The sequence below is a fragment of the Chenopodium quinoa genome, unplaced genomic scaffold, assembly GCF_001683475.1.
Source record: "Chenopodium quinoa cultivar QQ74 unplaced genomic scaffold, ASM168347v1, whole genome shotgun sequence".
Classification (NCBI taxonomy): domain Eukaryota; kingdom Viridiplantae; phylum Streptophyta; class Magnoliopsida; order Caryophyllales; family Amaranthaceae; genus Chenopodium; species Chenopodium quinoa.
The window spans coordinates 2,540,479-2,564,046 of record NW_018743555.1 but is presented as its reverse complement, the minus strand read 5'-3'; the positions used below and the strand labels follow the sequence as shown (position 1 = coordinate 2,564,046).

Here is a 23,568-nt window from a genome sequence, read left to right as displayed (position 1 = left end):
GAACCCTTTTCCAAATTAAAATGAACATAGACAAGTGTGGTTAGACTCCTAATTTAAGGATAAGTATTTTATATATAATACAAATACTTATTGAGATTAGTATATAAAATAAAATTTGAAAGTTACAAGCAAGAGAAGGAGGTCAAAAGAAAGATGATGATAGACAGAAGTTGGGAGAGATAAAGGGATCAATTTCTTCTTTCTTTTCTCCTAGACCTACTCCCCCTCCCCTCAATTAAGCACGATGTCTTTGTTAAAAGTTCTTATATATAATTCATGTTGACTACGAGATAATCAATAAGTTTATTTCAAATAAATCCATCTCCTCCCAATATCTCCTTTTAGTTTTTATTTAATTTCAAATAAATCAATTAGTTCAGTTCAGCTCAACTCAGCTCATCCAAATTCAGTAAATGTGAACAAACCCTTATTCTCCTCCTAATATCTCCTTTTAGCACTTATTTCAAATAAATCCATCTCTTTCTCCCTCTTGCCTTGAATCTTCTTTTTCTTAAAACCCTTGAACCATAGATTGACATAGTTTTGAAATTCATATTCTATACAAAACTGTACTATTTCATACTGCAAGATATCTTCAAAAAATGCTTTTGATACTTATTGCAAGCTAATAAATCAGTTGATGACGATGCTAAGTAAATAATTATCTCTAAGGATATTCGTTAATTATAACATGAGTAGTTAGTTGAAACTTAAAGCTGATTGATAGCCTATATATGTATTTTTTCTTTAAAATTTTTATATATATTTTTTTAAAAAAAATATCTTCTAATATTAAGAATCTTATCTAAATGTTCAACGAATGAGAAACAGGATTAATTTTTAATAACTTACATAATAAGGTTTTTAAAAAATAAAAATTTATTGAAAATTTAAAGAAAAATTGAAAATTTATGTAAGTTATTTAGATTACTGATGGCATATGTTACTTACAAAATTTCCTCAATTTTTCAAATTGGCTATAAATAAATAACCAAATTTCTACCATTGAAATCTTGTAGTTGCTCAATTAAGTCGGTAGAAGAATGCAGCTGTGTAGAAAAACCTGAAATATTACAAAGACGCAATTAATCTTTAAGTAGCCACAATATACATTAAGAAACTCTAATCGTTTACCTTAAAAATGGCTTAAGACATATTTCAACAACCACTAAGTTGTTACTGAACAATTAAGATATGATGTTAGCTTTTACTACAACTGGATATCCAAAATTATTTGTCGTTATTTATTTCCATAAAGAAGTAAGACATTGCTTTTCCAAATTCTAAAATGAAAGCAAGTTTCGAAAAACAGCATCTACACACATTAACAATATTCAAAATAAAAAAGAAATAAAAAGCTATCGGCTAAAGTAAAAAAAAAAAGCTCTAGATTCTAGAACTTGTGAACCAGTTTATAATTATAAGAGCACTAAAGTTAGTAAGGTATTACCTCTTTTTCTCTCTTTTTTAAAATTTTATTTTATACCCCAAAGCCTGGTTATATCAGCACCACACACAAAATTTAGCCTTTTGATTCTTACATAGAAGACTTGGATCCACCTATACACATTTTTTCAAGCAGACAAGCACTTGATCTCAAGACAACCTTGTACATTTGGCTACTTACGAATTGTGTGTGCTGTTAGAGCAACAATTGGAATGTGAACACTTGTTCCTGATTCAAATATTCGAATCTCTTTCGTTGATTCAAACATCTTCAAGCATACTGTATATTCTTATTAACTATTTTGAATACATTGGATAATCAGTATAATTCAATGAAGTGTATTACTTTACAATCCATTAGATTTAAGTCAAATGGAGGAAAGTTCTGGCTTAGAGTTGAAATTATACTTGCTACTCCTTTTGGTAAGCTAGGGTGATGTTGTGCAACATCCTTCGTCATTTAGAGAGGATTTGAGAGTGTTTACTGCCTGTTTCTTTTTCAAACCTCCCTTTATTTCTTTTTCCTCCGACCTATCTTTCTTTTTATCACTATATCTCTTTCTTTCTCCCTATTAGCCACGCTTTTTCTTTATTGCTCTATATATTTTCTCTTCCGACTCCTATATATATATTTCTCTTTCCCCCCAAGCCCTTTTTCACCCAGCCCCTTCCCCCCCCCCCCCCCCCTCTCTCTCTCTTCTCCTATGGATTAAGTAAAGGATTCCCAATTATTCAAATCGTAAAGGATTCCCAATTATTCAAATCCCAATTGTTGTGATAATGAGTCAATACTAACATGCTAAATCTATATACGGATTACTGACCCCAATTCACACACAGCAGACATAAGAGAAGTTTAAATCTTGATGCAACACTTTACCGAATACGAATGGACTTCTCTAAGTGATTCTGATGAATATAAGAACAATGACAATAAAGAGAAATCTAATGTAGCAGATATGACAAATCATCTAAATTAGAATGATAAGAAAACTACCTATAAAAGATTCATTCATCTCCAAATCTAATATATCATAATTGACTAAATTATTTGAGCACCTTAATATTTGTTTTACCAATAATAACAATGACCAAAGCATAGACTCAAATATATTACATTCTGCCACACTTCCTATTTGCAAAACAAAATTCTGCCAATCCAAAATCCAACAATTAAACTTATTTCTATTTTCTTCTCACAATTAGTAGCTTAATTAGTTTTCCCTCTTTTTTCAAACCTCCCTTTATTTCTTTTTCCTTCGACCTATCTTTCTCTTTATACTGTATCTCTTTCTTTCTCTCTATTAGCCATGCTTTTTCTTTATTGCTCTATATATTTTCTCTTCCGACCCTTATATATCTCTTTCCCCCTAGCCCTTTTTCACCCAGCCCCCCTCTTACTCTCTCAGTCTCTCTCTCTCTCTCTCTTCTCCTACGAATTAAGTAAAGGATTCCTAATTATTCAAATCCTAATTGCTATGGTAATGAGTCAATACTAAAATGCTAAAGCTATATACGGATTAGTGACCTCTATTCACACCTAATCAGCTCTTTAACATAATGGAAGATAAAGAAGTATCAACTGAACAAAGAAAACATCTCTAATTTATGAGCTAAGGGATGTTTTATTTGCTCAAGGTCTAAACGTTTATCTTATTGTTGTCTTGAAATATCATGTAGCACCCAATGCCTTCGCAAACCTCTGATCCAAACAGTTAAATCAAGTACGCAGGAGAAAGGACTGATCACCTGAGATATAGGGACTGACGTCACATCAACCGGTGGAAGGAAAGGAGAGAGAGAGGAATATGACGTCACATCAAACGTCTCAGCAAAACAAATAATCATGACCTATCACTTTTCTCTGTCACATACTGCAAGATATATGAATAGAGGCCTATAATTGCCAACAAGCATCAATCTCGGGTCTGACAGACATAATTAATCAACATGGACATTAATATTGGGATGGCTACAATAATAATCTCAACCTCAATGGCTACAAAAAGGCGAATTATATTTGGATGAGTAACATTACTAAAAACGAGAAACATCCAATACAAAATCACAAGCATTAGCATACCTTACTCCAATGTACTCTGCGTACCAAGAATCGTAGTATTATTTTGCATTTACTTGTTGCATATTCAAACGAATTTGGGATGCTGTAAGAGAACCATTTGATCAATATTTTGATGATTTCAATCCTTCATCCTTGTAACTTAAATCTTTAAACCCATAATATTTATTAAAAAAAATAAAAAATATATAAAAAAAAATTAGGGTATAATATATAATTATTAGTTCAGACTTAAAAAATATTTTCCGGCCAAATTTCATGATTTGACTCATCAATCAGATTGGGCCAAATAATTTCCAAAGTCTAACTGAACCAAACCACAAAATAAAAATAATACATCGTATAAAATAAACCAACAATTGATATTTCTTCCAAGCCAAATGAAAAAAAAACACCCATAACCTCAAAGAATTCTCCATATTAAATTTGACTACTTTGAATGGTGTACACTCATCACAGCCCATAATGGTTGGTGTATTTTGTGGTTAGAAGATCAAGAAGCCTACAGTCAGGCATTCAGCAGAGTTGCACAGTCACAGATCACAGAGACAGATAAAGCAGCTAAGGTTCTAGACAGATTGTTTGAGGACCGTTTTAACAGTGTCCGGATAAATCACCTGCGAAAGATAACCACCGTAAACAATAGTCATCTAAGGAGAGGGGCAAAACGGTCTTTGGGAAACTCCCATGACCTCTCCTTGCCTCATTATTGGTATTAATCAACGTTTAACCCTAGATTATTAATCTATATTCACTAATTAAGAAAAACATCTTACCTCAAAACCTCCTTCAATAGAGGAGAGAAAGCTTACAAAGGCACAAGCCATTTAAACAGAGAAATTAAAGTACGCTTCAATGGAGGAGAATGAGAGATAGGGCACAAAGCATATTCATTCCTCTATTTGATCAACACAACCTCATAATATATGCTTTAATCTGCGCTATTTGATCAACACAACCTCATAATATATGTTTTAAGAAGCATAAGTGATACGATTCTCATCGAATCCTAGCTTTCAAAGAAATTTTAACCTCATACATAACCAATTGTCTTCTCTAGTCTTGTTCATCAAATTCAAACATAAAAAATCTACCTTTGCCATCAAACTTTCAGTAATTCTAAAACAACCTGAACCTAAAATTTCATCATCTCGACATCTTCAAATCATCGAATTCTTTTTTCCATCAAACGATTTTCAGTAAAAATAACAATACAGTCTCCTTGCAAAACACCAATAGCAAGAACAGCTACAATATTCCGAAACCAACCCAATATAATCTTCAGCAATATATGCAAATACAGTAAATGATCACACCAAAATTAATTATATATTCAAATCAATTTAACTTTATAATTAAAATAAATAAATAAAGAGGGATAATAACAGAAATCAAAACTTTCAAAAGTTTATAGCAATAAAATAAAACCAAAAAATTATAAAATTAAATAAAAAAAATGACATCATCTTGAAAGCAGCAAAGAAATGGATAAAAAAAAATCTCTTACTGTAGGGAATAATTTCAAGCATTAATCCCCTAGCTTGAACCCCACTGTGATCATACACTAAAGTACGGTGGCGTCCAAAAGGGAAGAAGATAGAGCAAAAGAGTCGCCAACAAGTTTTAGGAACTTGTAAACCGTTCACAGGGTGAAGGTTACACCCTTTAATGATCCAAGAGATCGTCAACTCCATAAGGTCTTGAACCAAATAAGGGTTCGGGGATAAAGGTACAAATCCAACCTAAAAGAGATTGAACCTGCCCTAATAATATGCTTCTATTTTATTCTGATCGTATTCATGTGCGCTTTTTGACTAACATGCAATCATTAGGATTAACTCTAAACCTGTTTATCTATGTTGGTTGAATTTAATGCACAAAAAAATCTATTATTGGCGATCACTCGAAATTATAATCATAATTAACCCTAAACAAGATTATTAATATCTTATTAAGCGTGATTACAAGTACCAATTCCCTTTAAACATGCATAAAGGCGTGATCAAGCAATAACAATAACTATCAAGCAACATAATAATAATCATAATCATAAAAATAAAAATAAATTATAATCATCACAAATTATAACAATTATTAATCATAAATCATAAAGTATAATCATAATAATAATCATTATAATAACAATCATATTAATAATAATAATCATGTTAAAGCATAGCAAGATCCTAGGCATGATACTAACAAGATTAATAACAAACCCTACCATGTCACTAAGCAATAAAAATCAAAGCTTTAACCCTAACATGATACTAACAAAAATAAATATTAGGAAGAACATAAAAGGCATCATACTTTTAATCATACTTGATATTAAAATTACCCTAGACATGATACTAGGAATCATAAATAACAATCTAAGCATGAACTCTACATCATAACATCAATAAAACAATTAAAGTACTTACTTTGATGCCTCGTACCTCTTTCTAGTAACAAAATACACACGTTAGTAACTTCAAGGAAAATAAAACAAAACAATTAAATTAAATAATTGAAATAGAGATTTGGGACCAAATCCTCATAAATTAAACCTTTCACGTCTAGGGCGAAGGCAACTTCGAATATGGCTAGGTGTTTCTAGATCTAATGAATGCGGAATTTTGTATTTAAAAGCTAGTGTAGAAAAAGGGAGAAAGAAAGATGGTGAATGATTAAAGAGAATGAGAGAATTGAAAACTGGTTGTAGGTGAATGAAAACGGAGTTTTTAATACGTTATTTATAGAGAAAATCAGCCAAAAAGATAAAATATCAAAACAGAGTTTTGGCGCACGTAAAACTGAACTAGCGCCAAAGCTGGCTGTTGGCGCCAGGTGCTACAGCTGGCATTTGGCGCTGATCTGGAAAATTATGCGTTTTCCTAAAATCAGATAAAAATTGTCGTACAGGAGGATAAAATCATATTTCCCTCAAAAATGCTCTTTGATTTTAATTAAAACTCTGAAAAGTCAACAAAAGTCAATTTATCAATGCTAATTGAATTAGGAATGAAAAGAACCTTCTAGAAGAATCTAGAAGAATAAAACCATTCCTAATTGCATTAGAAATGATAAATCTTATTAAGGCCCTCCCTTAGATCATTGGGCCGCATATAAGGCTCAAACCAGACCCAGTTTAGTAAATCGGCCATAACTTCCTCAATATTCATCGGAATTGGGCTTATAATATATCGTTGGAAAGCTCTTGTTAAGCCCCATACAACTACACTATTATTGGACCCATATCATGGACCAACCAAACTGGATTGGCTGTTTTATTAAAATAAGTTTTCAAAAACAGAGAGGAGAGAAATGAGATTAAAACTATCCGCAACACTAAACTTTCCACACTTTCACTTCATTCGATGATGATTCGACGCGAAAGGTACTCATCACTGGGTTTGGTTTTGGGGAGACACAAATGGGTGTCTACACTTACAGTACCTTCCATGGTGTAAAACCCATGAATTTCAAATCCCGCAAGTCTGCCATTAAAACCGATCTCCATGATAATTGAGCCTTATCAGATTATACCCAGGTGATAATTTGCAGAATCATTAACACCCAACTGAAAATAATTGTTAATTTCAGTAGAAATAATCAAATAAATTGAACAATAAAAAACATATATTATATAATCGAAGAATTAAAGAAGGCTAATCAAACGCAATAAAAAAAAGATGAAAAAAAGAATTGTATGTGCTTAAAAAACCCAGATCTTCCAATTGGGGATAAAATCACTATTGTATGTGCTTGAAAAAGTGAGCTTGGGACTTACATTGTCAACTCCAACAATATTCTTCTTCTCTGCAAAGAATTCTACTGGTGATTCTGCCAACCCACAAACATGAAATCAAAATTCATAAACACATGAGCCAAAACTGAACTTAAAAGCCCAAGATTAATCTGCCCTCAAAATATAATCCAGGACATATATTGGAATCTTAAACCCTAAAACTAACAAAAATTGAAAATCAAACATAGTACAGCAAAAATTAGCACAAAAGTAGCAATTAAATACGAAAACACGAACAAATTAACCAGTTCCAAAACAAACAGCGATTTTAAGAGTTTCAGTAAAAATTAGCTCACAAACCTCTTGAAGCATCTGGGTTAGCTTTTGAAGCTCTACAAAAGTAATCGGACATGAAACCACCGCTACCACCACCGTTAGAAATATGAAACAACAGCTGGAAATCTGAAACAACCGCTACCACCACCGCCCTTCACCCACCGTTCAAAAATCCTAGGGCAATCCATGGAAAGAGGGAAAGGGGATGGCAACGGTGATCAATAACAAGTGAATTGAAGAAATTTGGAGATGATGATTCCAGAAGAAAATGAGAGAGAAAGTAAGCTTGAAAGTTTGATTTTAGAGAGAGAAAGAGAAAGATGGAAGCACGATCCTGGGAAAGAGAAAGGGGACAAAGCAACGAAGGAAATCAAAATGACAATCCTACCGCTGGAATTTTGGTGCTCCAGGAAGGGGGGCAAAGGGAAAAGGCGGTATTTCCCTATTCCTAAGGAACAGTAAATTTAGGAGTAAGTTTGGTGCTACAGTAGGGTGCTTGGGGACTTTTTAAAGAGTTGAAGATTTCTTTAGTTTACACTTTACTTAGTTGTTTTTCCATTTTCATGCATTTCTTGGTTTTTTTGTCTTTTTCCCTTTTATTTGTTTGTTTTCTTTAATCTTTCAAGTTAAGTTCGTTATCCAAAGATTCCCAAGACCCCTTCCCAAGTTTGGCATTGATTAGGATACCTAATGTTCTCCATTTGAAGCTCAAGCATGGAGAAGTACAAGTTCCATTTGACCTTAGGCCATGCATTCAAGCCGTGGGGGCACGAATTCTCGTGTTGAACCCACCATCGAGGTGATTTTGGGTCTGCCATGTCCCGTGTTTATCAAGAGCATCGAGTGGAGCGCACGAGGAACATCAAAGTGATGGTGAAGAGGGCTGCCCTGTTCCCAGGCGCGAGCGCGCCACCTGCTCTCCCTGTTCCGTACTCAGTTTTGTGTGACCGCGCATTCTCTTGAAGAGGACCGCGCCTGTATAGGTCTATTTTGGACGATCTAACTAATTTCTCTTTGTTACTTTTACTATATATAGACTTTTCTTCTATTTTGAGAGTAAGAATGAATTTTTTGAGAGAGAAGGAGGAATTAGAGAGCTTAGAATTAGAATTAGGTTTGATTTTCTCAAAGAGATAATTTCTAGATTTTAGATTTTGTAGCAAGAGAAACATTAAAGATTGATGATTGGTGATTGGTGATTGGTGATTGATGAAAGTTGCAATTGGTTTGAATTCAAGTACGTTTCCTTTGATTTAATCAAGTTTGTAACAATCTCCTTTACTTTAATTCAATATGATTTCAATTGTTTTGTTGATTGTCCAAGGTTATTGATTGTTTGATTGAATTAATTTAATTGGAATGATGTTGATGAATTTGATGAATTGCATAACTTTGTTTTTTATTTCTTTAATGGATTGTGAGTAGTTTGCTTGCTAGGGATGTGGTGAAGCATGTATTAGTGATGGATTATTAGCTAATTGGGAGGTTTTTGATTGATTTAGCATTGTGATTTAATTGGTTGATTGATTTTGTGCATGTGTATGGATTGGAAGGAGTGATCAACCTTGTTCTTCATGCTAGATTGCATTGTGTGTCTACATTGATACAGACCATTGATTTGTAGCTCACATTTATCGCTTAAGTTTGGCCTGTGACGTTCCTAGTAGAGTCTTATGTAGTTGGCGCTAGTTTGACCTCTAGGAGATAGCTTGTCGAGCTCTTTTGATTGCATTGTCTATCTTCCCTTGCAATACTCGAATTAATCAATCTCCAGCCCAATTAGTGTGTACTCATTGCAAGTATATGTGGATCCTAATTCCCTAATGTTTGATATATTGATTTACTTTGTGTTTGCTTGTTTGTTTAGTTGATTTAGACAACCTACATTCCTTCTTACGTTTCGAGATATCTTAACTTTAACAATAGTTAACTTCCCTCCATTCTCTTGGGTTCGACCCTTGACTTGCCTCTATACTAGTATTTGGGTTGGTTAAGTGTTTACAAATTTAGTTTTGACCGAGGATTAGTTTCAACGACCTAGTCTTAACCCGCGTTAGTAGTGGAAACAAGTAGAAAGAAGCTTTTCAGGTGATGAAGCATATTCATGATGGACATGAGTGAAGAGCGAATCATGCTAGTTTCCATAAGTTATTGTGTGTTATTGCTTTTATTTATATTATGATATTTCTATTGCGAGACTAGCATAAAGTTTTTAAATTGGATTGTTTGTTAAGGGCCTACAATGGTTCCAAGTTGTAGGTTCGACTTTGTTTTACTTTGGTTTGACTTTACTTTCGTGAATGACTTTTTTAGTTGAGTCTTTTTAAAATATTTTAAAGAAGAGTCTTCCGCTATGTGTCTTTGATAGTTGCTTTACCCGTTTTCACGGTGGCGGTAATATCTTAGATTTTCCTATTTAAAGTTTTAAACAGGGCAAAACACGTATTTTAAAAGAAAGAGATTTCTAGGGTGTTACAACAGGGGAGTTCGGCAGCAAGGACAACCGGAACAGGTGGCGGGGAGGGTGGTTGGGGTTTTTAGTTAATAAATTAATTTTTATTTTTATTTTTTTCTTACAAAAATTAAAACTTTTTAATTATTTTTTTGACCAATCACTGGCCGACACGTATCTAGTAACTTGTTATAACAGGTTACATGACCAATTGGGACCATTATGAATGGATTGGGTACAAAGGTGGGATTATTTTTCGCGGATGCCCCAAAGGTGGGATTATTCCCAACAATTTTTCCAATTTCACATGTAACTAAAAATATTTACATTTAAAAGTAGGAAAAATTGTCCACGTTAATCCCAAGCAACTTTGCCTCGTCCGCCAATAATAATCCCTACTTTCGATCATTTACTATCACTCCCATCTTGTATGGGATTGATTTCTATTGCACCCAAATGACTTGGAACCGGTTGAAAAGTTAAATTTTGTTGACTTGTGATTAGTTGCACACGTGTGACATCATGATAGGTTAAAATTAAAAAAAAATAAAAAAAATAAATTTAAAGATTAAAAAAAAAGAAAACCAAAACAAGCCAGCGACAACCCGTACCTACCCACCCACGGCCAGCCAACATCTTCCCCTAGAGCACTGATAATCGTCCAGACCGGTGTCGGCGCCACGACCACCACCCACCCTCCCCTGCTCCTTCACTCTCCACGACCACTGACAGTGTAAAGTCATATCCCCAAATCAAAAGTAATTCCTAAATCCTCTAACTAATGTAGATAGGGAAGTAGGGTCGAATCCACAGAGAAACGAGTCTTTCTATTCCTAATTAACTAATATAATCTAAATTATGAAGTAACCAATATATAAATTTGAATATGAAACTAAACTACGAAGATTAAGAGTAGGGAGAAAACAATGAATAAAAGGACCTAGGGCATAAGTTCACCAATAAATAATATTCCAGGGTAGAATATAATAATCATTCATCAATGCATACATTAATCAGATCATAACGGGCTTTCGCTACGTATTACAATCACACAATTAATTTACCGGTATTAAATCTTATCTTTCGAATCTCGACTTAACCATTTATAAATTAACCTGCCTATTGAAACTAGACCTAAACATTAATTCTCATCTGTCGAATCTCGAATCAATATTGTTAAACTCATGCATAAAAGATTTGCGCAAATCTAGTCACAGAGCATTAATTCAATTAATAGGAAATTAATCTAGCATTGACAATTAACAACAATAAATTACCCCTTCATATTATTTATGGATCCCCATAAACCATAGAAATAGAACTACTCACACATAATAAAAACTAAATTAATCAAAGCAATAAAACAAGACATGATCAAAAGAATAAAATAAATAACTAATATTAGGAGAAAAGAAATTGTTACCAAACAAATCTGGAATTAAGAATAGATTAAGAACAAAGTATAAGAGAGAGAAAACTAATCTAAAAGCTAAGTAGAGAGAGAAAATCTAAGAAAATAATTAAGAGAGTAAAGAAGAGAGTAAAAAAAAGTTTCTAAACTCGTTTTACGGAGAAGTATTTATACTCCGTAAGAATCCTAAACTAAAACAAACTTAAACGTCAAAAATTAACTCCTAATAATAACACGCGCCCGATCGAGCGCGCCTTTTTGCTCATCAGGTACGCTTCTCGCGCCCGGCCGGGCCCGTCTTCGGGCGCCGACCTTTGCTTCCCTCGCCCGGCCGGACGCGCCTCCGGGCGCCAACCTTTTTGGCTGGGCGACTCTTTTGGGCCACTAATTGGACTACAATTGGGCTCCAATTCTTCGGGCCAATTTGGGTTTCCTCTTCAGGTCTTGAATACTCAGTCGAAATGCCCCGGTATCAGATATACCGAGCCCTTAATCACCGGTTCGATGGCTCTAACCGACCCTGGGCTATAAAAACTGGTCGTGTTTCTCCAGTGCTCGTAATTGCTCCATAATATCTCGGGAAAATTCTCCAAAAGTGCAAATCCCTACAAAAGTCAACCAAATTTACGAAAACACTAGAAAACACCAATTAGTAATAAAAGTGGCTCTAAAGAGCCAAAAACACTACTAATTATGACCAAGGGACGGGGGTAAAATACTATATAAAGTAGATACATCAAACTCCCCCAAGCCAAACCTTTGCTTGTCCCTAAGCAAAGATCTCATCAATGAATAAATAAATATGCTTCACCCCAAAAAGTAAAAATCAAGCACAGACAATTCAGGGTAAATCAAATAAACATGCTTCAAAATCAACCAATCAATTCCATCCAATTACCTTTCTTCCCTAACAATTGTCAAATAGAGCAAACCACAAGAGCATATAGAATTCAAGACTAGTGCTCACACACTCAACTCTCATTTATGTGGCGAGTAAAAGATGTACTCGATCGCTCTCCAACCAACCCCTTTATGTGAACAATGCCCTCCCAACTCACACTCTCGTGTGTATAAAACAATGAACGCTCAACCTACTAGTCGACTCGAAATATGTCATATCATAACTTGCATTGATAAACAACACTTTCACATTCATATAGGGAAGTAAGGTCGATCTCCACAGGGAAACAAGTCTTTCTATTCCTAATTAACTAAAATAATCTAGATTATGAAGTAACCAATATTTATATTTGAATAAGAAACTAAACTACGAAGATTGAGAATAGGGAGAAAACAATATATAAAAGGATATAGGGCATAGGTTCACCAATAAATAATACTCCAGGGTAAAACATAGTAATCAATCATTGACATTGCATAAATAACATGATTAACAGGCTCTCGCAATTTATTAATCAACATAGATCTAACAGGCTCTCGCAATTTACTAAATCTAAGTTCTTATTGAAAATAGCCTTTAATATCAAATTAACATCTGCTCGATTCATCAATTCAATATTGCTATACTTTTACAAGCCGTAATTGTAAAGCGTTAAAACAATTCAATAAGAAATTATCATGCAATACCAAGAACCAATGATAGTCAATCATCAATGCATCAATTAACCAGATTGTAAAGGGCTTTCGCTACGTATTACAATCACAGAATTAATCTAGTGGTATTAAATCTCATCTCTCGATTCTTGACTTAACCATTTATAAATTAATCTGCCTATTGAAACTAGACCTAAACATCAATTCTCATCTCTCGAATCTCGAATCAATATTGTCAAACTCATGCATAAAAGATAGGCCTAATCTAGTCACAGAGCATTAAATCAATCGATAGGAAATTAATCTAGCATTGATAATTAACAACAACAAATTACCCCTTCATATTATTTATGGATCCCCATAAACCCTAGAAATAAAACTACTCACACATGGTAAAAACTAAACTAATCAAAGCAATAAAATAAGACATAATTAAAGGAATGAAATAAACAACTAAGATTAAGAGAAGAGGAATCGTTACCAAAATAAATCTGGAATTAAGAGTAGATTAAGAACAAAGGTTTAAGAGAAAGAAAATCTAAGAGAACAATTAAGAGATTAAAGAAAGAGTAAAAGGAAAGAGAGAGAAAGAGAGATTGGAAGAAGAGTCCTAAAAATGTATTACCGAGGAGTATTTATACTCCGTACAAATCCTAAGTTAAAACAAACTAAAACGACGTTAATCGTCTCCTAATCAATACAAGCGCCCGATCGGGCGCGCCTTTTTACTTCTCCAATAATAATCTCGCGCCCGGCCGGTGATAACTTGTTATTTGGAATGATTTTAGGGTACTTTTGAACCTTTTTTTCGTTATTAATCGACATCAAAGTTCATTTTTTATCCTATTTTTATGCAAAATTTGTACCATCCATGCTTCACCGGTTGTTTGTGTTTTTGATGTAATGTAGCTATTTTTAGCACTATGGACATGATCAAGCATGAGTGAGCAAGGATAAGGGCAAGCTTGGTTGATAGAGCCATGGAGGAAGAAGGAGGAATGCCTTAAAGGGAAATGAAAAGCTTTTGGAGAACCTTGAAAGGTCGTTTGCGTAAGCGTCAACTTCAACCAACCATAACTTTTGATCTTATCAACCTTTTGAAGCGATTCAAATTGGAGATTAAAGTTTATCTCAAGAGCTTTCCAACGACTGGTCACAAGTCCATTTCCGACAAGAAACGTAGAAGTTACAGCTTCCCAAAGTTAAGCAGTCTAGGCAGGGCATCTTGCACGGACGTGCAAGATGATAGCACGTCCGTGCCAAAAGCTGCACGTCCGTGCCAAAAGCTGCACGTCCGTGCAGACCTTGGCAGAAGCTTCTGCCTCCATTTTGGCCCTCCTGCACGTCCGTGCCAAACTTGGCACGGCCGTGCTTAGCCTTGCACGTCCGTGCCAAATCTGGCACGTCCGTGCAGACCTGCAGTCGAACTCCTTCCTTGTTTTCTCCGTCCTTTTTATTTGGGGGTCATATAAATACCCCTTTAGAGCTCATTTGTACGGGGATGCAGTTTTTTTAGAGCTTTCCTCTTAGTTTGTAGTCTTAGAACATTAAATTCTCAAATCATTAGTTAGTTCTTAATTTTTAGCTTGGAAGCATTCAAATTCAATCATTGTAGAAGACAAAATCCACCATTGTTGCTCACTTTGAAGCTTCATAGTAACCATTTCTTACTCATCTTTTCTACTTCTCTTTACTTTGTTGTTGATTACTTGCTTAATTCTTACATGCTTAGATTGTTAATTAGCTTAATCCTTAGTTTGAACTTGTTCATGAATTGCTTGAAACCTCTAATTGCTTTAACCTCCATGGATTGTGAGTAGTCTAAATTCTAGGGTTTGGGTAAAACCCTCAATGTAGTCACTAATTACTTGTTGCATGTGCTAATTTGGTTGTTGTGGGATGATGATTAGTTGAGCTTAAGTGGTTTAATTGCTTAGTTCTTGTATATGACCATTCTAGAACTATTTATCCAAGCTTTCTCAACGAAGGATCGAGAGATGAACTTGAGTTAGCTCCCTTATGCTTAATTGACCCGAAATGCCATGAGAATAGGGATTACCGGTCAAGGGAATGTTTATGTCATCGTGATTATGCTTTAACACTTGTTTTATGCTATGTAACCACGAGAGTAGGTTGTATTCACGATTCAAGTAATCCCTCTAGCTTGAGAGAGTAGTTGGGTGCTTTAGATGACTTCCCCTAATTTGTCCCATTAATTTACCTTGATTGTTGCAGGCTAATTGTGATTTGTGATGAAATTAAGTGGTATAACCCGAGCCCTAGATTCCTCTTAATATTGTTAATCTCCTCTTAGCTTTAGTTGAGTTGAATTAGAAGTTACTCAAAACCAACCCAATTTAGAATTCATTTAGCTTATTTAAACGGTAGTACTCGGTGGTTGATTCAACGCCTCTCTTGGGTTCGACCCTTTCTTACCCTTACTATTGTTCGTGAGACCAAGATAGGAATCATTATCTTTGGTAGGCTCGACGACGGCCTATCAAATTTTGGCGCCGTTGCCGGGGAGGCAAAGTCACATTGAATGTATTATTGTTGAATGAGACTAGATGTGTGTATATGTATAGTAGTTTTCTTACCTTAATTTTTGTTTATGTGTGTTTAACTTGCGATAGTCATTGCTTACGTTTTTCTTAGCTTTGTTTGACTTTGCATGACACGAAAGAGTAAGCAATCACCGCTTATTCCCGTTGATCCAGAGCTAAATAGGACTTTGAGAAACGTGAGGAGACTCTTGCAAGGCACACCCGAGTTTTCCATTGTATATTCGGATTCCGATTCGGAAGAGGTTTTTGGAGCTAACGAAGAAGATAACATGGGAGAGAATCCTCCTCAACCATTGTTAAGAGACTATGACCACTTCAACGCATTCCAACTTCGGAGTGGCATACGTCTTCCCACCACGAATACAAACAACTTTGAGCTTTCACCTCAACTCATCCGCATGATTCAAAGCGATCAATTTGGGGGTAGTCCTTATGAGTGTCCTTTTGCTCATTTGGACAACTTTCTTGAATTGTGTACAACTATCAAGCAAAACAACATTTCGGTAGAGTTTATTCGGATGCACATGTTTCAATTCTCCCTTCGAGACAAAGCAAAGCATTGGTTGAGAACGGTTGAAGAGGGATCGTTGAGTACTTGGGATGAGGTGACTATAGCTTTTCTTGGGAAGTATTGCCCTCCCGAGAAAACCGCTGAATTAAGACGGAAGATCACAAACTTCAACCAAGAGGTTGATGAAACTTTGAGTGAAGCATGGGAGCGGTTCAAAGATTATACTAGAGCATGCCCTCACCACGGTTTCACCTCATGGATCATAGTGCAAAGCTTCTATGATGGTCTTACTCCTACCTCAAGGGCCAACCTTGATTCGGGAGCCGGAGGTAGCCTTAAAAAGCTATCGGTTGACGAGGCCTACAAAATGATTGAGGAAGTGGCTAAGCATTATGCTTATGGAGGTGATAAAAGGCAAGGTCAACCCAAGAAGGGCGGTAAGAATGATCTTGAAGCAATAGATCTTATTGCTTCAAAGGTTGATATGTTAGCTCGAAAGCTAGATCAAGTGAACAATGTGCCCGGTAACACCTCCCCTCAAGTCATGTCTTGTGAGACTTGTGGAGGAAATGACCACTTGGCATCCTATTGCAACACTACAACGGAGCATGTGGCTTCACTTGGTAGGAATGATCCTTACTCCCAAACTTTTAACCAAGGTTGGAAACAACATCCAAATTTTGGGTGGAAACAACCCAATCAAGCTCCCCCTCCTCAAATCAATTACAACCAAGCTCCTCCTTACAATCAACCCCCTCATCAACAACAAGCTCCCTATCGCCACCCCAATCAAAGAGACAATGTCCAACAAAGACCCCAATACAATCAAGCCCCTCCTCCTCCAAAATCCAACATTGAATCCTTTTTGGAAACCTTCATGACCAAACAAATCAAGATCAATGGGGAAGTTAGTAGCTCCATTCAACAACTCCAAGCACACAACAAGATGATTGAAAATCAATTATCTCAAATTGCACAACAAGTTGGGTGCACCTCTAACCCCGGTGGTCAATTTCCAAGCACAACGGTAATGAATCCAAAAGAGCAAGCGAAATCAATCACCTTGATTATGGAAGGGGGGTATGAAACTCCAATTATGAGAGAAAATGTTGCCAAAAAGGGAGATGAGGGAGATAGTTGGGTAGATGAAAATTAGTTTGAAAATTAAGTGAGTGAGGAGGCGAGAGGAAGGTCAAAAATGAGTGATGAGGGTGCCTCAAAGAGAGATGAGGGAGAAGTGAAGAGTCAAGCTCCATTAAGAGCATATGAGCCTCATATTCCATTCCCTCATAGAATGATAGAGAAGAAGCTAAATGAGAAACTTTCTAAGTTCCTTGATGAAATGGAAGGACTTCAATCAAACATTCCACTTCTCCATGCTTTGTCTCAAATGCCTAAATATGCAAAGTTTTTGAAAAATATTCTTTCTAACAAGAGTAGGCTTGAGGAGAGTGATTCTATCTCTCTTCCAACGGAGATAAGTGCTATTCCTCAAAATGAGCTTCCCGAGAAGTTTGGTGACCCCGGTAGTTTTTCTATACCGGTTAAGGTTGGAGATCTTGAATCAACAAATTCTTTGTGTGATCTTGGGGCTAGTGTTAGCCTTATGCCTCTCTCTATGGCAAAAAGATTAAATCTTGGGGAGATTAGCCCCACCAAAATGTCAATCCAACTAGCCGACCGCTCGGTTAAAGTCCCATTGGGAGTCTTGAAGGACATCCCAATTCAAGTGGGGAAGGTTCTTGTGCCTTGTGATTTTGTAATCATGGAGATAGATGAGGATTTCAAAATTCCTCTCATATTAGGTAGGCCCTTTTTGAAATCCGCGGGTGTTAATATTGATATGAAACAAGGGCGCCTTACCTTACATGTTGGGGATGAAAGAATCTCTTTATCGTTTCCGGAAACATTGAATGACCCTATGGTTAAACAAGTTCATCGGGTTGATGTTTTGGTTAATATTTTGAAAGAAGACATGGAGGAGTCACAAGATGAATTGACTCATGCTCCGGAGGTGAAAAAGCAAGAGAGGGCCAAGAAGAAAAAGAAAAACAAGATCAAGTTGATGGACAAGTTGTTTGGTTGCATTTCTAGTGATGATAGCAATGTGATTATTTTGCCTAAGGAAAATGGCAAGTGTGTGGGAACAATGAGATGGGTCAAAAAGGTGTGCCTTGACCCTCCCTAATTTTGGATAGCGCAATGTCGTCAAGCTAGTGACGTTAAAGAAGCGCTGTCGGAAGGCAACCCGAATATTTTTGTAGTGGATTAACTTAAGAAAAAAAGAAAAAAAAAAAGAAAAAAACAAAAGAAGAAAAAAAAAAACAGCACAAAGTGCATGTCTTCCAACAACAACCAACAGAAACAAAGGTACCAAGGAGGTTCAAGCGTCGAAAAAGACTCGATCCTTGAGTTAGTCTTCTTTCTCTTTTTTTTATGAGCTTTTATTGCTTAACATTGAGGACAATGTTTATGATAACTTGGGGGGAGTCATTTGCATGCCTTCTTGACATGTTGGTTTGTTTGGTTGCGTTTGTTTTGGTTGTTTCATTTCCCTAATATCCAAGGCCCTTAATCCAATTTAGCTTCCTTGAAATCCAAACCTCTTGTCATGTGAATATTAGTGTTCCCTCTCTAGTTAGTAATTTGAATATTTTCGCTTTATCTTCAAAAAAAAATGATGAAAAAATTGAAAAATGAAAAAATAAAATAAAATTTGCCCAAGGTTGAGACTCAAATGACAATGCTTATATGTTTTTCTTGCTTGACTCTTGAGCGATGAGTACTAGTTCTCTTAGAAGGGTGTATGCAAGAGATGGGGTCATTTAGAGGTCTATTAATCTTGATTGCATTAGTGTATATGAAATGAAAGCCAATGAATGCTCAATTGCACACCTAGTATAGGATATTGTCTTATTCGCTCAAGTAGGATACGTTTGAATTGAATTGCGGTCCCTTGTGCCCTTAATGTGCCTCATTTCCTCCCCGAAATGAAACTCTATTAGGGAATTGGTTATATTTTTATCATGTGTAATAAGTGGCATAATAAGTCACATGTTCTTAATAAAAGAAAGAGCCGCTCACAGTTAAAAGAGGCGAGAGCATTGAAAGTTGAAAAAAAAAAGAAGAAAAGAAGAGCATAGAACAATGAATAAAAAGGGAAACTCTCGAAAATTATCAAAATTTTCTTCTTTAGAGGTCCACTAGTGGATGCCTCCCACACCTTGTTTACATCATTGTTTCTTATGAAATTCCCGAGTTAGAGTGTAGTTAAGAGGCCTTGGGTGTGCATTTTGGTAAGTGGACTAGCATTTTGAGATTTTATAACCGAAAAAGGGCTTGTTGAAACTTTGGAATATCTAGGTGTGCTCTAATGAACTAGTAAAAGGTCTAAAGAAGTATCCTAGTGCAATCATGCTTAGTCCTCCTCTTTACCCCCAACTCATGTGCACATTTGTATGATTGGTAATTCTTGAAAGTCGCTCATTTGTCTTGCTTGCGATTTATATCTCGATGAGTTGACTTGGGTGATAATAACATCGGAACTTGTGTAGTTTGATAGTTTTGTTGTGGTTTGTGTGAGTTGTGGGTTAAGCTCAATGGAAACCCTCACGAGATAAAAACTCGTCCTCTAAGGCGACTTAGAGGTTTAAATTGCTTCTCACTTGTGCTAAAAGTGATGATGGCTGTCACCATGCGGATTTGTGTATTTATGCTTCCTCCTTGTTGCCTTTCCTTGGATTGATGTTAGCAAGTCGTTTTCCTCCTTTGATTCGACATGTTTGTTTTGCTCGAGGACGAGAAAAAGCTTAGCTTGGGGGGATTTGATAACTTGTTATTTGGCATGATTTTAGGGTACTTTTGAACCTTGTTTTCGTTATTAATCGACATCAAAGTTCATTTTTTATCCTATTTTTATGCAAATTTTGTACCATCCATGCTTCACCGGTTGTTTGTGTTTTTGATGTAATGTAGCTATTTTTAGCACTATGGACATGATCAAGCATGAGTGAGCAAGGATAAGGGCAAGCTTGGTTGATAGAGCCATGGAGGAAGAAGGAGGAATGCCTTAAAGGGAAATGAAAAGCTTTTGGAGAACCTTGAAAGGTCGTTTGCGTAAGCGTCAACTTCAACCAACCACAACTTTTGACTTATCAACCTTTTGAAGCGATTCAAATTGAAGATTAAAGTTCGTCTCAAGAGCTTTCCAACGACTGGTCACAAGTCCATTTCCGACAAGAAACGTAGAAGTTACAGCTTCCCAAAGTTAAGCAGTCTAGGCAGGGCATCTTGCACGGACGTGCAAGATGATAGCACGTCCGTGCAAGTCTGCACGTCCGTGCCAAAAGCTGCACGTCCGTGCCAAAAGCTGCACGTCCGTGCAGACCTTGGCAGAAGCTTCTGCCTCCATTTTGGCCCTCCTGCACGTCCGTGCCAAACTTGGCACGGCCGTGCTTAGCCTTGCACGTCCGTGCCAAATCTGGCACGTCCGTGCAGACCTGCAGTCGAACTCCTTCCTTGTTTTCTCCGTCCTTTTTATTTGGGGGTCATATAAATACCCCTTTAGAGCTCATTTGTACGGGGATGCAGTTTTTTTAGAGCTTTCCTCTTAGTTTGTAGTCTTAGAACATTAAATTCTCAAATCATTAGTTAGTTCTTAATTTTTAGCTTGGAAGCATTCAAATTCAATCATTGTAGAAGACAAAATCCACCATTGTTGCTCACTTTGAAGCTTCATAGTAACCATTTCTTACTCATCTTTTCTACTTCTCTTTACTTTGTTGTTGATTACTTGCTTAATTCTTACATGCTTAGATTGTTAATTAGCTTAATCCTTAGTTTGAACTTGTTCATGAATTGCTTGAAACCTCTAATTGCTTTAACCTCCATGGATTGTGAGTAGTCTAAATTCTAGGGTTTGGGTAAAACCCTCAATGTAGTCACTAATTACTTGTTGCATGTGCTAATTTGGTTGTTGTGGGATGATGATTAGTTGAGCTTAAGTGGTTTAATTGCTTAGTTCTTGTATATGACCATTCTAGAACTATTTATCCAAGCTTTCTCAACGAAGGATCGAGAGATGAACTTGAGTTAGCTCCCTTATGCTTAATTGACCCGAAATGCCATGAGAATAGGGATTACCGGTCAAGGGAATGTTTATGTCATCGTGATTATGCTTTAACACTTGTTTTATGCTATGTAACCACGAGAGTAGGTTGTATTCACGATTCAAGTAATCCCTCTAGCTTGAGAGAGTAGTTGGGTGCTTTAGATGACTTCCCCTAATTTGTCCCATTAATTTACCTTGATTGTTGCAGGCTAATTGTGATTTGTGATGAAATTAAGTGGTATAACCCGAGCCCTAGATTCCTCTTAATATTGTTAATCTCCTCTTAGCTTTAGTTGAGTTGAATTAGAAGAAGTTACTCAAAACCAACCCAATTTAGAATTCATTTAGCTTATTTAAACGGTAGTACTCGGTGGTTGATTCAACGCCTCTCTTGGGTTCGACCCTTTCTTACCCTTACTATTGTTCGTGAGACCAAGATAGGAATCATTATCTTTGGTAGGCTCGACGACGGCCTATCAAATTTTGGCGCCGTTGCCGGGGCGGCTCTCTTGGGCCACTATTTGGACTACGATTGGGCTCCAATTCTTCGGGCCAATCTGGGTTTCCTCTTCCGGTCTTGAATACTCGGTCCAAATGCCCCGGTATCACCTATACGGAGCCCTTAATCACCGGTTCGATGGCTCTAACCGGCCCTGGGCTATAGAATCTAGTCGTGCTTCTCCAATGTTCGTGATTGCTCCAAAATATCTCGGGAAAATACTCCAAAAGCATAAATCCCTGCAAAAGTCAACCAAATCTACGAAAACACTGGAAAACACCAATTAGTAATAAAAGTGGCTCTAAAGAGCCAAAAACACTACTAATTACGACCAAGGGACGAGGGTAAAATACTATATAAAATAGACACATCAAAAACCCATGATCAAAATAAATAATGATCAACATCTCCTACATAACCAACTCTAACACCAACCAAATATACTCCAATCATAATAAACAATCCCAACACTTACAATTTCACTCATAAGATATAATAATAAAGAAGTGGAGTGAATAAACAAACTTTATTTCAAAACTTGAATTTTTCATTGAAGCTGGGCTCTTATTTTTTCCTTTCCTTTGATTAACCTCCAACTAGAACATTTGAACATTGAACACTTTTTTTTCTATTTTTTATTGAAGTTCACTTTTTTTTTTTCTTGAACTTCTCTCTTTTTTTTCATAACATCATACTTTATTTTTTTCTCAAGAAAATAATACTTTCAAACTCATCAAAAAATAAATATGATCAAAAAACAAAATAACTTCTCAAATCCCACCCAAATTGTGCAAATAATAAGCACACTACAAACTCCCTCACCTCACTAACTAATAGCTCCCCCAAGCCAAGCTTGGGACTAGTAACCAATGGGGCAAAATAGGCTTGTAATGTGGCTAATAAACAACAAAAAGTCAAGGCAACAACATGGGTAGCAAGAAGGGAACAAATGTATCTACATTCATCTGGAGGCCACCTAAAAGAATGAATGCCTTCGTCCTCCTCAATGTGCATAATAATGAATCATATAAACACTACTTATAGTTGCAAACCAATACTCAAATTCATTGACATACCAGGAACTAACATACATTCCTAACCAAATCAACTAGTCAAACACTATATTCACAAGTAGTTGGACAAAATTGACGCATGTTAAGGTTTCAAGGCAATCAAACATCAAATCATGATCAACTAATCCACAATGCTCATCATCAATAACCAAGAATCAAAACAAATTTTCTCAAGTAAGGGGAGCATGATTTATAATTCATTGGAACGTATTTTTGGATTTTTTTTAATTTTTCAATTTTTTTGTATTTTTCATAAATAAGAAAGCAGATAAACTAACCTAGAAAGCAATAAATCTAAACTAAGAAAACACACTAAAAATAAAAGAAAAGAGAAAAAAGAAAGATACCTAATCCAAAATCTCCCCCAAGCTAGAATCAGACAATGTCCTCATTGGCTCGGGAACTAGCCCAACATAGCTAGTCATGATCATCCTCATCCATGGAGCCGAACCCTGCACCTCCACTGCCACCTGCACCACCTACACCAGAAGAGCTACCACCAAAATAATCAGCATGAAAAGTCCCCCCCGCCGGTCCCCCGAAAGGAATGTCCTGGTCGTACCCATGGAAGGCAGAATAGTCAGTGTAAACGCCATGGGCAGTGGGATCCTTATCGTATCCCTGGGGTGGAGGCTGAAACCAGTCAGGGTAAATAGCATCATCGGGAATGTTGCCCCGACGAGCATAATCATCGTACATAGGGTAGAGAGCTCTACCCTAGTTCCTCTCCAAGTACCCCTAACCTCTGGTCTATAGAGCCTACCATCCTCTTAAGGTCAGTGTGGGAATGCTCGATAAG

At 36.2% G+C, this 23,568-nt stretch overlaps 1 protein-coding gene and 1 long non-coding RNA gene across 2 annotated transcripts; one reads left to right on the top strand and one right to left on the bottom strand.

Annotated features, from left to right (window-relative positions):
- Window positions 1–919: 919 nt before the first annotated feature.
- Window positions 920–8,188, bottom strand: LOC110740321. The gene is made up of 6 exons (XR_002515029.1): window positions 7,620–8,188; window positions 7,302–7,354; window positions 6,968–7,091; window positions 5,953–5,973; window positions 3,196–4,805; window positions 920–1,063 (listed from the first exon to the last, which is right to left on the bottom strand). It is a non-coding gene; the product is annotated as an uncharacterized LOC110740321 (long non-coding RNA).
- Window positions 8,189–15,845: 7,657 nt separating this feature from the next.
- On the top strand, window positions 15,846–17,243 carry LOC110681618. Its single transcript, XM_021857772.1, has one exon. It carries the CDS (start codon window positions 15,846–15,848, stop codon window positions 17,241–17,243), a length of 1,398 nt encoding a protein of 465 aa, XP_021713464.1.
- Window positions 17,244–23,568: the final 6,325 nt, after the last annotated feature.